This window comes from Hyaena hyaena, unplaced genomic scaffold, assembly GCF_003009895.1.
Source record: "Hyaena hyaena isolate Hyena2069 unplaced genomic scaffold, ASM300989v1 scaffold_89, whole genome shotgun sequence".
Lineage (NCBI taxonomy): Eukaryota > Metazoa > Chordata > Mammalia > Carnivora > Hyaenidae > Hyaena > Hyaena hyaena.
Genome location: NW_024080719.1, coordinates 3,614,960 through 3,631,883, shown reverse-complemented (window position 1 = coordinate 3,631,883; position 16,924 = coordinate 3,614,960). Strand labels below are relative to the sequence as shown.

At 43.7% G+C, this 16,924-nt stretch overlaps 1 protein-coding gene across 2 annotated transcripts in view; it reads left to right on the top strand.

Annotated features, from left to right (window-relative positions):
• Window positions 1-1,146: 1,146 nt before the first annotated feature.
• RNF175 (ring finger protein 175) overlaps window positions 1,147-16,924 on the top strand; it is a 43,114-nt gene continuing 27,336 nt past the window's right edge. The window contains exons 1-3 of one of the 2 annotated variants that reach the window (XM_039234349.1): window positions 1,147-1,212; window positions 5,439-5,476; window positions 8,994-9,135. In XM_039234349.1, coding sequence (XP_039090280.1) covers window positions 1,147-1,212; window positions 5,439-5,476; window positions 8,994-9,135 — 246 coding nt within the window. Of the gene's footprint in view, window positions 1,213-4,088; window positions 4,114-5,438; window positions 5,477-8,993; window positions 9,136-16,924 lie in introns of those variants that run through there. The other variant, XM_039234350.1, reaches the window with a different exon arrangement.

Here is a 16,924-nt window from a genome sequence, read left to right as displayed (position 1 = left end):
GTTGTGAAAACTGAATGTGTTACCACAGAGCAAAGTACTTGGAACAGAAACACTTACCACAGTCAATTGCCTTGGATGTTTGTCTCTACACCCTTCTAGACGGCAAGTCGACCGTGCCAGGGATGTGTCCATCAGCCCCATCGGTAGCTCCTTGTAGGTGTTGAAAACTATGAGCCATCAAAAACTGGAACAAAGTGAGCCATATTTTGTTAGTCAGACTGCCTATTTACCTGTTCCCTTCTTGTCTATTGCCCTCCATTAACACCAGTGCATTCCTAAAGCCTTCCCCAAATGTTCCAGCTTGTTCCCAGCCATAAGTGCAGACTCAGACCTACTGCCGAGGGCAAGGAGAATGCCCCCTGAAGGTGGAGGGTACAAAGGCAAGTTGGGAGTGGTTTCCCTGGGGGAAATGCACGCAGGCCTAGAGGTCTGCCTTCTCCCCCCCCCCCCCAACCCCACCCCGTTTAGTTTCTCTCCTTTGTCATCTTTGGAAGAGCCAGGTGTGACTTCACCGGGTTATTAACTTCACCAAGTTATTAAAACTGCAGATAAGAGGGAAGAAGGGGCGATGGGTCCTGGGTCAGGAACTCCACTGGAGACGCAACAGAGGTGGAGCGGTCTCAGGGGCACATAGGGTGTCGCTGGCTCCCCGTCTCCTGGGATTTGGACAGCCACCTGAACTCCTGCCTTCGGATGAAGGCTTCTGAGGGCCGAGAAGAAAACGACCTCTCGCTCCCTCCCTCACCTCCGTTTCTCGCTCTCGGTACGCCCCACACCTCTTCCTACCCACTTCCGAGCCGGCCTGCAGCCCTGCGTGCTGGTGGCAAAGCCGCCGGCTCCCTCCGGGCCACAGGGCCAGGCGCAGGACGTTGTACGAGCCGCGACGGCCGACCACCGCGTGACTGCAGAGGGGAAGGTCCCCCAAAGGGTCTCAGCAGCCGCAGGGAGTGTGATCCCGGCGCCGGCGCAGGGCGGAGGGGAGGCGCCCGGCCCGGGGCGGGGCCGCCGCAGGCTCCGCTCGCCCCCCGCGCTGGCGCGGGGGCGGAGGGGAGGGAGCCCTCCCTTCCCTCCCACCCCCCATTCCCTCTCCCCCGTATCCTCCGCGGCCTCCCGGAGACCCTCCCGGGCCGCCGCCGTGGCAGAGGCATGGCCGCGGGGGCCGCGGTGCGCAAGGCGGCGTCGGTGCTGGAAGCGCCTCCCCAGCAGGAGCAGGTACCGGGCGCGGGGCGCAGGCGGGGGGACACGGGGCCGGCGTGCCTAGGCTCCCGTGGGGGCTGGGTGGCCGCACGGACAGGTCTCCGAGTCCCCCGCCCCGGCGCGGATGACCTTTCTGGAAGGTGCTCGTGGCTTCGCCTGTCCCTACCCGACCCCAGGGAAGCCGAATTCCTCTCCGTTTCTCCCTCCCTCTCCCGCTCCTCTCCCTTCTCTTCCCCTCCTCCTCCTTTACTCTTCCCTCACCTCGCCGCCCCACTCTGTCTCCTCCAGAATGAGACTTTTCCGACTCACCCCTGGCCATTCCCTGCCCTCGGTACTGGCTGCCCCTCTCTCCTCCTGGCTCCCTGGCCGAAGCCCCAGGGCCCAGGTGAAGGAAAAGGACAGGTGCCTCACGCTTGACTGTGTGGTTCTCAAACAGCAGCTTGCATCAGAATCACTCCAAAGGCCAGTAAAAAAGCAGATGGGTGGCCGTTGCCCCCGGGGTTTCTAATTCCTGACCTCTGGGATAGTGGCGTCATCACTTTGCAAGTCAGACTAGTTCCCAAGAGGTGCTGATGCTCAAGCTTTGAGACCCTCTAGGCGAGCTATCCCCTCCCCGCTTCCCGTGGTGATTTCAAACCCAGTCATTACTGTTTTTCATTTATAGATGATTCTTAGGCCACGATCACATAGCAGGAACTGTTCTACTCTGGGATAAGGGGGATACAGTTAGACGTAGACCTTTCTCCTCGGAACTCACATCCTAGTATAACAAGGACACAATAATTCATAGAGGGTAGGAAGTGATTACTGTCCCCAAAGGAGATTGAAGTTTTGTAGGATTTCTAGGAAGCAAGGAACTACTTAAGGCAGGAAGGGTAGGCAAGGCTGACTGGGGGGATGGGGGTGGCATGGCTTTTGAACTGGGCCTCAGGGAATGGATGAGATTCCATGTGGCCCTGAGAGGAAATGAGAAGTCTCCATGGAGGAAATGGGAATACCAAATTACTTGGAGGCGAAAAAAATTGTCAGGGGTGGGAGTTGACCAAGGAGAAAGGTGGGAGTAGGGGTGGATATTCACTATGACCCTGGCAGAAATGCAGGGTTCATGAAAGCTTGTAGGAAGGGAAAGCTACATTATGGCAAGTCTTGTACCATGCTGTGTACTGGAGATTTATTCTCTAACAAGGGAAAGCTATAAGGGAACTCCATGATTTGCTTGCTGGTTTCAAACCCAGATTGTTCACAGAGGATTACGGATGAAGAAGTCTGCATGCTGGGAAGAGCAGACGACTGGCAGAGTCACTTCTGCAGCTGATGTTTGCTCTCCATGAAGGGTGCCACCGCTGCCTTGCCCACTGCCCTCAGGAGGTGTGGTCCCCTCTTAACTCTGTCCTGGGAGAAACTCAGAGCTTGTCCCTTAATCCCCCCTTGTTCTGCTTTGCTGGCTACTGTATTTCCAGAATGAAGCACGGAGTCTGGCAAATGGCAGGGCCTCAGGAAATGTTTATTGGACAAACAAGGGAATGAATAATAAACATACAACCTCATGATCTGGGGCTCTAGTCTGCCCAGCTCCCTATGTACCTCTTTGTGCCAAACACCATCTCCCTATTCCCCATCCTCCTCCCTGTGGTCTAGGGAGCCAGGTGCATACACCCTATGTGCTCCTAAGACTCCTCAAAGTTGGGGTACAAGAGAGTAGACAGCATGGACTCAGCACTTCCTTCTGCTTATCTGAAGACTACTTTTCAGGCTCTGATTTCCCTAGAGGACCCACCTCTGCCTCAGCGCTGTTCTCTTCCTTGGAGTACGCCAGACACAGCCCCTCCCTACTGCTCCATCCATGGAAGTTCTGTGGTTGCCCAGTGACATAGATTCCATATCACTGAACACAGCCCTCCAAGCCTAACATCCTTACCTTCTGCTCACGTATGTCCCAGGGACAGCAGTAGTTTGAGTTTACTGTTCTGGTTTTGCCACTCATTTTAGCAAGGTTTTTCTAACAGATGGATTTTTGTGAAGGGTTGAAAGTGGGGAAACTAATTTGGAGGTGGCAGCTGAGGTACGAAATGATGAGGGCTGGCACCAAAAGGGACGCGATTTTCAAATACAGTTATCCCTTGAACAACACGGGACTCTAAGTGCATTTTCCTTACGATTTTCTTTATATTCATTTGCTTTTCTCTACCTACTTTCTTGTAAGAATACAGAATATAGTACATATAACATCTGAAGTACATGTTGATCAGCTATTTACGTTATTAGTCAGGTTTCTAGTCAACAGTAGGCTATTAGTAGTTAAATCCTGGGGAGTCAAAAGTTATACACAGATTTTTGACTGTGGGGGGATTGGCACCCCTAACCCCAGCATTGTTCAAAAGTCAACTGTATATTGATTGAGTGTGTGATGTGCCAGACAGGGAGTATTCAGCGGTTGGGTAAGAGAAGTAATAAACCACTGATGACCATGCAGTGGGGTAACAATATTCAGTGGACCTACTGGAGAGGCCTAACCCAAAAGGCTTCCTGGAGGAAGTGGAGTCCAGGACATCCCCAAAGGGTGGCTGGGGGTCAAAGAAAAGCATTCAGGGGACAGTAAAGTTCTGCTTGGCTGGAGCAGGGGCAGTGGAGAGAAAAGAAGCTGAAAATGGCCAGAGGGCCACAGGAGCCGTGTTAGTGACAAGGGCAGCCACTTGTGTTTTGAGCAGGTTTGCCTCTAATTGGATCACCCTCACTGTTTGAAGGGAGACAAGGAGTGGAGGCAAGAGCCCCCTGGGAAGAAGGGAACCATCTGCACCAGGTTGGATCTGTCCTGAGGCTCAGGAGGGCCTTGCCAACCATTTTTGATTTCCACTCCCTAGAGGCAACAGCTTTCAACTGTTCTCAGGAACCAATGGTGGACTCTTCTGGCAGGAGGTAGGCAGGAGCTCAGCAACCAGTAGCAATGTCCTCATGCTCCCAGAAGATCCCAGTGCTCAGAACCCCTTATCCTCCCCACCCCCAGGGATGCCCCTTCTTGCCCTCAGCCTGGAAGCAAGAGAGTGCAGGGGTCACCTCCCAGCCTGCCCCATATGTTCCAACTCCTAACCCCCAGCCCATAGGCACCCTGGGTGATCTGCCTTCAGGAATAAAGTGATTGTGCCCCATTGTGTCCCTGTTGGCCCCAGATGTGGGGTGAAGGGTTGTGGGAGAGGCACAGTAAATGGACACATCCAGGGCTGGAGTGAAGGGACAAGTACTGTGCCTTTTCCCCCTACTGTCTCTACCTGCCCAGCCCAGCCCCGAGCCAGCCACCTCACTGTCCCTAAGAGAAGGTGGGGCTGGGGGACCCCTGGGGTCTAAAGATTCAACTAGCCCTCTCAGTGGACTTCCAGAGGCTCTACAGTTGTTTTGACCTGCATTCGAATATCAGGGACCACCTGATAGGAAATCCTAGATTGAATGGATGGCATTATTTTTTTTTCCATATGTCAGACTTGCTGGTGCCATTTGAAGAAAACATACTGAAAATACCTACTTAATATCAGATTTGTGTAACAAATGTTTTATTTGCATTCCTTTCTTTGCTGTCATTGGGGATTTTAGCTTTTAATATACAGGACGAGGGATTAAGCTGTCTATGTTCTCCATGAAAGTTATAAGATTATGTCTTTCCAAGGATTGGCTTAAAGGTTCCAAATGACCAAGTGTAATAAATTAGCAGTGATCAAGGGAAGGCAGCACATGCCTACGATCTGTAAGTCAAGGAGAGCACTTCCTGGCTCCAGCTCAGTCTGCGAGGGCAAGCAAGGCCTGATTGCTCTCTTCCCTGGGGCCAGGTTTTAAATTAAATTAACAGGAGGGCATAAAAGATGCTCCAAACAAGTAGAGCCTCTGGTCAGCTCAGTCTCTAAAACCTTGAACTTGGAGATATTTACTCATTGGCATCATTTAAGACACCCAAGAGATGTTTTTTCTAGGATTTACGTATCATATCCCAAAAGCCAAATGGAGCCTCATCTAATTCTCTGACTTGAGCAGAATCAAATATTTATTAACAGTAACTTGATTGCTCTTTTGTTTTGGGGTGTGTGTGTGTGCCTTAGTTCTGTAAGCAAATATTCTATTAGGGCTTTCATCCTAAGTTATTATAGTACTAGGAAACATCACTGTTTTTCGTGGCTTGGGTTTCCCATATAATGCTGTAAAATACAAGCTGAAAAAACAAAGTTTTGAGAAGGGTTCTTTTTGCTTTTTTTCAGATCTCTCACACCAAGCTTTCTGAGGATGATGAATGGAAGTAAGTGATTAGAATTTTTTTAATTGTTTAAATTTACATTTCTACTAACAATTACATTTCTGCCCTAAAAGTTTGAGAAATTAAATGAAGCCATCATTTCTTTGTAAATTTCTCGGGGCACAGAAGGTGGGTTAGTTTAGCATGCATGCACAAAGATAGGATAAACCAAACCGCAAGGATTTCATCTGTTTTCTACAGTGTGATTCATGCAGTCCCACAAAGCTGGGTTTATATGTCCTTCAAAATAGGGCAGTGTCAAGTTAGTATTTATTTTAGTCACAAGATACATCTGGTTTTCTTTATATGCTGTTTCCGCTGTGTTCTGGTACTGACTATGGGGCTAGTAGAGCCCTGTGGGCACCAAATAAAATGAAACAAAAATGAAAAGTTTCTCCTTTTTTGCATTATGGTAATCAATTATGAATGTATTCCTAATCAAAGTAGGAAATACTTACTACATTTGCATATTATTTGATACCTTCCAAAGTGCTTCCACAGAGGTTATTTTGAGATGTTTTCATTATCTATAATGAAATAATGAATGTTTTCATTATATATAATTATATATAATAGATGAATGTGACAAAGCATATTTTGTTTTGTGTCCACACAAGTCTTATTTTAGGTTGATGATAAATTCACTCTTCTATCGACATGGCCTAAGTTGAAATTCTGTGCATTAAATAGAATATTAAAAAGTTATTTTGCTTTTGTGCCTTAAAAACTATAAGTTCCTGTACCCCTTTATTCTTCTTCACTTCCAATTTCTTCAAAGGTCCAAGTGTATTTTTTAATGAGCTTCTGGAAATCATTCATGTCTCTTAAGTTGGCTTCCAGTACAAAGACTATTAACAATGTAATTTTATTCAGGTTGTTTACCTGATAGGGACTTCATCTTCTTCATTTGATGAGTGTAGGGGTTTCAGTACATCAAATGTACATTCCAGCATTAACGTTCTAAGATTCCATCTCAAAGAAGATGAACTCAGGCAGAAATATTTACTAGGCTCTGCATGCTCATTTCTACATGTTGTCCATCAGGGAGCACCCTAAGAGCCCTTTTCTGAGGCACTTAGTACTTCTCTACTCTTGAGCTATAGAATTTACTGGTAAAGGGGCTCCTGGGTGGTTCATTCCAATAAGGTTAAGCGTCCAAGTATTTGATTTCGGCTCAGGTCATGATCTCATGTTTCATGTGAGTTCAAGCCCTGCATCAGGCTCTGTGCTGGCAGCATAGGCTACTTGGGATTCTTTCTCTCTCTGCATGTCCCCTGCTCGCTCTTGCTCTTGCTATCAAAATAAATAAATAAACATTAAAAAAATTTTTTAATTATTAGTAAAGGGGGAAGAACCCAACCCACATATCCATGGAGTACCTTTAAAAGGCTACAGTCTTCTGGCACAGAGTATTACCCTGCAGTTTTTTTGTTTTTTGTTTTTTTTTAAGTTTATTTATTTATTTTGAGAGAGTGTGAATGGGGGAGGGAGAGAGAGAGAAAGAGAGAGAATCCCAGACAGGCTCCATGCTCTCAGCACAGACCCTGACTCGGGGCTCAAACTCATGAAACTGTGAGACCGCGCCCTGAGCCGAAATCAAGAGTTGGATACTTAACCGACTGAGCCACCCAGGCGCCGTTCTGTGTTGTTTTCTGATGGGTACACTAAGTTCACACTATGTCTAGTCATAAGTGGAAAGAAACTTCAAGACATTTTGTGACTCATGGTGCCCCACTGGGGATGAAAGATAATGCTAACCACTATTTATCAAGTACTTGATTGGCAACATTCATAATTTTTCCCCTTGCCCTACTCTTGACCCTGAACTGCTCTCTCTTCCTCTAGCCCAGTGGTTCTCAATTTTGGCTGCATCTTAAAGTCACATGGGGAACTTAAACTACCATAACAAGTACCACAGACCAGGTGGTTTAAACAGAAATTCACTTCCTCACAGTTCTGGGGCCAAGAAGGGTATTAGCACGTTTGGGTTCTCCTGACGCTTCTCCTTGACTTGCAGGTAGCTGCCCTCTCACTGCATCTTCATATGGTTCCCTCTGTGTGAATTTACATCCGAATCTCCTTATAAAGACACCAGTCAGATTGGATTAGGACCCACTCAGTGATGGCATTTAACCTTATTTACTTCCCTAAAGTTCCTGTCTCCAAATACAGTCACCTTAGAAGGTGACTAGGGGGGTAGGTGGGGTAAGACTTTAACAAATGAATGCGGGAGAGGGCACAGTTCAGCCCATATCACGCAAAAATGGTCATTTAATTGATCTGGGCCCAGCTTGGACATTGGGACTTTTAAAACTCTCCAGTGGTTTTCAGTTTACAGCCAACATCAAGAACCATTGCTCTAGGCTTTCTCTGAAGCCACTTCTGCTATAGGAAGTTAAACCAGATGACATACTATTATACTGTTTTCTCTACCGTTATGCAAAACCAAGAGTCCAACTAAATACTGAAACATTCCTCCATCATCAGAATGTGCCCGCCTAAGATAATACTTAGGCTTCTTTGTTCTCCTTATAATGAAAAAAAAAACTGTATACAGCTCACTCAGGAGTTTTCTGGAGCCCTTTGGATAATATTCTCTCCACTGGCACCATCTGCAGGATATCCTTTTTCTTCAAAATATTAAAAATTACTTGAAATTACCATATTTTATTATTTTGACTTTCAAAAATGGAAATTTCATATTATTTAATCTAATAATAAGGACATCTACATATTATATTTTATATAACATATTACACAGATTAGTATAATCTAATAATAATAATTTCTTATTTAAGACCAAATAAAGTAAAATGGGCTTTGCAGTTTTAGAACAATCTTGTGAAGCACCAAGGGGTCATTATTTTAAGTTTGCAAAGGAGGAAACTAAGTCGCAGAGAGGATGAGTGACTTTCACGAGTCTGTGTGGCGATGGGGCTGGTACCCAGGTCTGTCCAGATCCCATCAGTGATTTTTTCAGCCCCATCACTTAACTTACAAGGACAAGGCTGAGGCCAAAACCACACAGGCAAGCTAAGGGCTGAGAGGAACTGGGATACCTGATGAAATCAGGTTCCTCCTCTCCATTGCCCCCTCCTCAAGCCTTGGGAGAAAAGGAAAAAATCAAAACAAAACAAAAAAACCAGGAAATTTATAATCAAAGCTTAAAACCCCCTACATTTGAATTTTTTAATGTTTTTTATTTATTTATGAGAGAGAGAGACAGACAGCATGAGCAGGGAGGGTCAGAGAGAGAGGGAGACACAGAATCCAAAGCAGGCTCCAGGCTCTGAGCTAGCTGTCAGCACAGAGCCCGACGCGGGGCTCAAACCCACGAACCATGAGATCATGACCTGAGCCGAAGTTGGACGCTTAACTGACTGAGCCGCCCAGGTTCCCCAAAACCCCCTACTTTTGAAACCTCCAATTACTTTCTTTGAGCCTAGACTTTGTTTTTTCTTCTAAATGTACCGTGTAAGGGTTAAGGGCTTTTTCAGATGACCTCATTTGCTGGTTCCAGCCTGCAGCAGGAAAGGATATACAGGATGCACCGGGGCCATGAATCCATGCACGTGGAGATGATCTTGATCTTCCTCTGCGCCCTGGTCGTCGCCCAGATAGTGCTGGTACAGTGGAGACAGAGGCACGGCAGGTCCTACAATGTGAGTTGCCCCCAGGGGACCTCTGGAATCCAGTTTTTCTTCCTACCACATCCCTCCCTTGAAGGAAATGCTTTGGTTTAAGTCAATGGTTCTCAACTTGGTGTAGTTTTGCCCCCAGGAGATACTTGGCAACATCTGGAAACAGTTTTGTTTGTCACGCCTTAGTGGGTGGAGAGAGGAGGATGGGAATTGCTTCTGGCATGTAGTGGGTAGAGGCCACAGATGCCGCTAAACGTGCACAGGACAGCTCCTCGCGATAAAATGTCAATAGTGACAAGGCTAAGAAGCCCTAGTTTAAGTAAACCAGTTTTCCTTTAGCATGAGCAGCTTCTGCCAATGGCCCAGGGAAAGGAGGATTAGGAATAGAAGAAACAAAAGACTGACGCTCTCTAATTTTGAGCAACAACAACAACAAAAAACTCTCTTGGCATTGATAGTTTGCATATCTATGGAAATGTGTTGATGCCAACGTTGTACTGACCTCACCAATACACAGTTTGATCCCATTTTCACACACCAATCCCACTCAAGCGCGCTGACTAGAACTTTGCCATCTCATGCCCTCAGAATCATAGCTCAGGCCATCTTGGACCCAAGACCTTCCCACTGCAATATTTAAGAGCAGTGGTTCTCAAACTTTAAGGTGCATCAGAATCACCTGGAGAGGTGAATCAGTTTGTTAATCAGATTCCCTGGTCCCACCCCCAAAGTCTCTAGGGGCCCAAGAATTTGCATGTCTAACAAGTTCCCACGTGGTGCTGATGCTGCTGGTCTGAGACCACATTTGAGAACCAATCATTTAGACTTGAGTATGTTGCAAACGAAGAAAGTCCTCATTTAACACTACATGATTCTGGGTCTTCGACTTGTCATTGTATAAGACTTGTCTGCGACGTGTGAAGTGCTGGCTTAGACCAGTATTTTATTCTATTTTATTTTTAACCATCACAGAAAGTATTCCCTTTCAAATTCTGTACACTGTTTAAGTTTAGACAATTTGAACATTTTATTTAGAAAGGGAAATCCTGTGTTTTTGGGTTTTTTTAAGCAAACACATTTATTTGCTGTCATGCCAATGCTGTCTTGTCAATTAAAATAAACATCTTCTGGGGTGCCAGTGAAGCTTTCTACTTTGGCTTAGGTCATGATCTCATGGTTTGTCAACACAAAGCCCACTTCAGATCATCTGTCTCCCTCTCTCTCTGTCCCTCTCCCACTACTCATTCTTTCTCTCTCTCTTTCACAAATAAACATTAGAAAAATTTTTAAATAAAAAATAAACATCCTCTGTATTGCACTTGAGCAAATTGTTTTTAAAAGAAAAAAACTAGAATAAAACTTCATTATTTATTAACTTATATCAAAGAAAAGTTCCATAATATATCTTAACCATGGTTTTCTTATCTGCAAATGGAATTAACCTAATATACAGAATTTCTGGAGTCCCTAAGGAACAAGAAACCTGGATTCTTAAAAAACTCATTCATAGCCCCGTCCCATAATTCCTTTATAACTCATAACTATCTCTGGGTTAGATATTTTAAAACATGTTCAGTTTCCATGGCAACTTAAGTACAGATTTTGCATAGAAAACCCCCTGCTCTTGAAGGGAAATGCCTTATTAGCCAACTGACCTGCATTATGCGCCACTATTCCGCCACCATTTTTATTTGATGATTTTTGAGGAGGCTTATGCCAAAAAGAATATGTCCTTGTCATGTATTTGAAGAAATTGCCCTTTTGTCAACTTTCTGAAGATGTGTATCACCGTACCAGTCAATGTGGAGCCCACACACTGGCTCTACCTAGCCACAGATAGACCTGCCCATACGTCAGAGGCTACTTGAAGGACTTGTTGCCATTGGAGGTTCTAACCCTTAATGACTAAGGCTACACTGGTCCCAGGCAGGCCAACGACTGGTCCCTGAGCTCAATGACTGTTGGTTAGCTAGAGTGGTCTTCCCAAACTGTTTCCTATTGCTCACTACACAAGCTGTGCTGCCTGGAATAACTCTCCAGGCCTGTTATGTTTGCTTGCACCCCATCCTTCACCGACAACTGGACTCCCTTAGTGACCCCACCTCTTCCCAAAGTTGCTGTTTCTGTGTTCTTCTATCACATGGCTCCTCTATTTTATGGTTATGAAGAGGGGCTCTGTGGTCCTAAGGATCCCCTTGGAGGTGACCAGATGATTGTGATAGTGACTTCTCTTAGAGTGACCCTGCCTGGCGCTTTAACAAAGCCAGGAACCCAAATGAAGATAGCCCACAGTGGTCAAGGACAGATTTGGGTCTCACGCGATTCTGCTAGATTAGCTCATAATCATGGTTCCCCTCCAGAATATTTTCTACTTCTTTGTCCATTGGTCAATCTATACTATGCATTGTCCCAAAGGAATTGGCAGAGTGGCCCCTTTTCCCAGCACGTTTCTGTTGACAACCTTTGTCTCAAGTTGAGAGCCAGCGTGTGAGGCTGATCTTTCCCAAACTGCTGCCTCATATTTGCCCCATACTTTGCACTTCTTGTTTTTTTATGTTTTTATTTTGTTTTTGGGAGAGAGAGACAGAGAGACAGAGTGTGAGCAGGGTGGGAGCATAGAGAGAAACACACACGGAATCTGACGCAGGCCCCAGGCTCTCAGCTGTTGGCACAGAGCCTGCTGCAGGGTTCAAACTCAAACTCACGGACTCTGAGATCATGACCTGAGCCAAAGTCAGATGCTTAACCGACTGAGCCACCCAGTCGGTTAAGCATTAATTTTTTAAAATCATTTTATTTTATTTTTAAAAGAGAGAGATAGAGACAGACAGACAGAGTGTGAGGAGAGGAAGGGCACAGAGAGAGGGAATGCATTTTTTCTTAAGTGTTCACTACCAGAGCCAGTCATCAGAACACAGCCATTTCAGGAACTCTTGGTGAAATCTGCAACCATTGAATTTGAAAATGGTTTCCAGAGCAATAATAGCTGATTCCAGCAATGGTTTCGAGCTTTCTTATTGTACTCTGCATGAACTATATCAAAAAAACCTGCACTTGACATACGATTCAATTTAACATCTTTTTTTTTGAAAGTTTATTTTTATTTATTTTGAGAGAGACAGAGAGAACAGGGGAGGGGCAGAGAGAGAGAAGGGGAGAGTCCCAAGCAGGCCTCTGAGCTGCCAGTCCAAGAGCCAACATGGGGTTCTGCCTCACGAAACTTGTGAGATCATGACCTGAGCTGAAATCAAGAGTTGGACACTCAACTGACTAAGCCACCCAGGCATCCCTCTTCTTTGGGATGGAATTCGATAAGGACATGTTACCATAAATGTTGACCTAACAGCCTTATCATCCAGGGAAAACCTAACTTTTAAATTTTTTCTCTTGGCACCTAAGATTATATGACATCTAACAGAGCTACAGAGAGTTTTGAACACTTTACAAGGTTCACGAAGTTCCCCACTCTTTTTTACAAGGGTCCATATAATAGTTCATTTCTATTCAATTTTATAGTCTATCAGTTTATTAGTAATATTATTTATAACATTTTAAGGATAATTCCTATAATAACATTCATATATAAATTACTATGTATAAATATTTACATATAAATTATTGTCATTATAGTTGTGATGAGTGCTTTTTATACATTATCTAATTTACTCCAGGAGATAATAATTGTTTATCCCTTTTGTGAAATGCAGTTCAGAGAGATAAAATAACTCAGTCAGGGTTATATAACTACCTAGTTGCAGAGTGCAGACTAGAATCCAATCCTCACTTTCATGTCAAGGATAAGCTCCTTAAATATCTCTGCACCATAGTTTCCTAATCTGCAAAATGGAAATGCTGAAGATGAAAATCTATCTCCAAAGTTATTAGAATTCAGAAACATTTCCCTATGAGAACTTCTAGCATGCTGACTGATACGTAGTGAGTGTTCAGTACCATGAGCTGACTCTGGATGCATTCAGAAGATATTGATATAATATATAAAAGCTTTAAACATTTAACCACAGGGGTGCCTGGGTGGCTCAGTCGGTTAAGCGTCTGACTTTGGCTCAGGTCATGATCTCACAGTTCGTGGGTTCGGGCCCCGCATTGGGCTCTGTGCTGGCTACCAGCTGAGAGCCTGGAGCCTGTTTCAGATTCTTTGTCTCCCTCTCTCTCTGACCCTCCCCTGCTCATGTTCTCTCTCTCTCTCTCTCTCTCTCTCTCTCTCAGAAACAAATAAAACATTAAAAAAAAAACATTTAATCACATACTGTAAAAACAGTTTACTAATAAAAGAATCCTTTTCTGAACTCTTTTGTAAACCTAAAGTGAATACTCAGCTGTTAATGTGCACTCTCTGTTGGGAGATTACAATGTATTGTTTTTTTCAAAGCCGTGCACCTTCTTCTCCTGTCACACCCTCTGCTCTGCCATATGCTTTGCCCACAGACTGTTCCCCAGGCTGGTTTTGTTAGATGTGTTAATAGGAACGAGAGGCAGGGTGGTAAAGGGAGGAGTACCAGCTTAGGGGTTAGAAGACTTCAGCCACACATTTAACCACAGCGAGCTTCCGTTTCCTGATCTTTCAAACAATGCAATTTTTAAAAATGTGAATGACTTTTGGCTGTAGCTCTGACATGTAATAAACTTGAAAGTCTTCACCCCCATCTTATAACAAGAAAAACCTAGACAGACTGAATGTCAATAAGTTTTCTTGGATCTATCAGAGAATTAAGGGTAGTGGGAAAACCACCACCCCAAATCTGGAAAGACAGGAGAATGCCAGGAATCACAGTTGAGATGTGCTGACTGGGGGCAGAAGCTGCAAGAGCCACACGATGGTAGAAATACGTAAGAAGTAACTTGGAAGAATTGCTGGATGTGGAGTTTAGACTAGTGTGAGAGTGAGAAACTCTTGGTGGCCACAGTCTTAAGGGCTTCCCCAGATTATTTTAGGTTTTTAGCTCCAGGAACCCCACCATGGTGTAAAGCAAAGAAAAAAAAAATGGTGTAAAGCCAAGGGAGAGGAAAAAAAGAAAAAAAAAAATCCTTGTGCTTCTGACAGGGGGAGGGGAAGAGTAATCATTCTGAACTAGACCCACAGTGTTCTCCATAACAGAAACACAGCAATGGAAACCAGAGCCTTCTCCGATGTTAGGAGAGAGAAATTGCCCAACTCCAGGCCCTCTAGCCTTCTTGTCTCATCCAAAGGGAAAACTAAAAGTTTAAAGACACTTGTAAAGATCATGGCACAGAGACAGAGGCCCACAAAAAGACCAAGACTTAATCACAGAATAATAGAATACTTGCACTGTCCCTTTGCCTTACCACCACATCACAGGTGTCCAGTATAACAGTGGACTATAGCGGAAAGAGCTGCAAGATTCAGATGCTATACAAGAAGGAGTTTTTATGGAAGCCCAAAGATATAGAGAGAGATACAAACAAGCATACTAGTGGAAATTGAAGTTTCTGATACCTACAGCAAACATTAATCGCATCCCAACTTCTGGGCAAATTAACACAAAAGACTTACTTAGCTCAATTCTTATTACCCCACACATTAACTTTGCCTTTCAACCAAAATTTAAAAGTCATGCTAAAAGGAGAATAAAACATGGTCTGAAGAGACAAAGCAAGCATCAGAACCAGACCCAGACATTGCAGTGATTGGGGAATCATCACACTAGGAATTTAAATTTACTATGGTTAAGATGTTGAGAGCTCTAATGGAACAAATAGATAACATGCAAGAACAGATAAGTGATGTAAGCAAAGAAAAAAGTAAATGCTAAAAGTAAAGAAAACTGTAACAGAAATGAAAAATGCCTTCAGTGCACTTATCAATAATGTCGACATGGTTGAGAAAAGAATCAGTGAGCTTGAAGACAGTATTAGTAGAAACTCCCCAAATTGAAATGCAAAGAGAAAAAAAGAATTTTAAAAACAAGAATCGTCAAGAACTGTGGAACAATTCCAAAAAACATAATATACACATATTGGAATACCAAAATGAGAAGAAAGAAATCATGGAGCTGAAGAAATATTTGAAGTGATAAAGGCCAGGAATTGTTGTTTAATTAATGACAGACACCAAACTGCAGGCCTAAGAAACTCAGAGATGAAACAGAACAAATACCAAGAAATCTATACCTGGACATATCAAATTCATACTGCGGAAAGACAAAGGGAAAATTCGAAAACAGCCAGTGAAAAAAAAAACACCCTACCTATTGAGAAACAAGAATAAGAATTACATCAGACTTATCTTCACAAACCATATGTGCAAGAAGAGAATAGAGTGAAATATTTAAAGTATTTAAAGAAAAAGCCACCAATCTAGAATTCTAAATCCAGAGAAATTGTCCTTCAAAAATGAAAATGAAATACTTTCTTCTCTTGGACAAACAAAAAGATTAGGGAATTCGTCACCAGGAGACTTGACCTGCAAGAAAGAAGGAAAATTATCCAGGTCAGAAACTCAAGTCTACGTAAAGAATGGAGGAGTGTCAGAGAAGGAAAAAATGAAGATAAAATAAAATCTTTGTTTCTTATTCTTAACCTAATAGATAGCTCTTCATTCTAAGCAGCAATAGCAACAATTACAGTTGACCCTTGAACAACAGGAGTGTTGAGGATGCTGCTCCCCACATACAGTCAGAAATCTGCATATTACTTTTGACTTTCCAAGAACTTAACTACTAATAGCCTACTGTTGACCAGAAGCCTTACCAAAAACATAAAAAAGCGAAAAAATATATAATTGATGTACTAAGGGAATAGAGAAAATAGAATCATAAAATTCTCACTTAAAACCAAAGAGGCTGAGGGGCGCCTGGGTGGCTTAGTCGGTTAAGCGTCCAACTTTCGCTTGGGTCATGATCTCGCGGTTCGTGGGTTCGAGCCCCGTGTCGGGCTCTGTGCTGACTGCCAACTCAGAGCCTGGAGCCTGTTTCAGTCTGTGACTCCCTCTCTCTCTGACCCTCCCCTGCTCACGCTGTCTCTCTCTCTCTCCTAGAAATAAATTAAAAAAAAAAAAATTAAAAAAAAAAAAAACAACCAAAGAGGCTGAAAAAGGAAGAAGGCAAAGAGAAAAAGAAACAAAATACTATGCAACAAACAGAGAAGAGTTACAAATATGGTAGATATTAATCTAACTATGTCAGTAATCAAATGTGAATGGTCTAAATACACCAATTAAAAGACAGAGATTGTCACCATGAATAAAAAACAGATTTAACAGCACCATTCATCAACCTGCACTAATTGATGTTTAGAGACTACTTCATCTAATAACAGAAGAGTACACATTCTTCTCAGGCTCACATAGAACATTCACCAAGATAGACCACATTCAGGGCCTAAAACACACAAAAAAATTTTTTTAAAGAATTGAAATTATACAAAGTATGCTCTCAGACCACAAAAATTAAGTTACAAATCAGTAACAGAAAGATAGCAGAAAAAAAATCCCGAAATATTTAGAAATTAAGTAAGACATGAGTCAAAGAGAAGTACTCAAGAGAAACTGAAAACTTATTTGAACTAAGTGAAAATGAAAATACAACATCTCAAAATTTGTGGGATGCAGTAAAGGCAGTGCTTAGAGGGAAATTTATAGCATTGAATGCATATATTAGAAAAGAAGAAAGATCTTGGGGTGCCTGGGTGGCTTAGTCGGTTAAGCGTCCGACTTTCGCTTAGATCATGATCTCGCGGTTCGTGGGTTCGAGCCCCGCGTCGGGCTCTGTGCTGACTGCCAGCTCAGAGCCTGGAGCCTGTTTCAGTCTGTGACTCCCTCTTTCTCTGACCC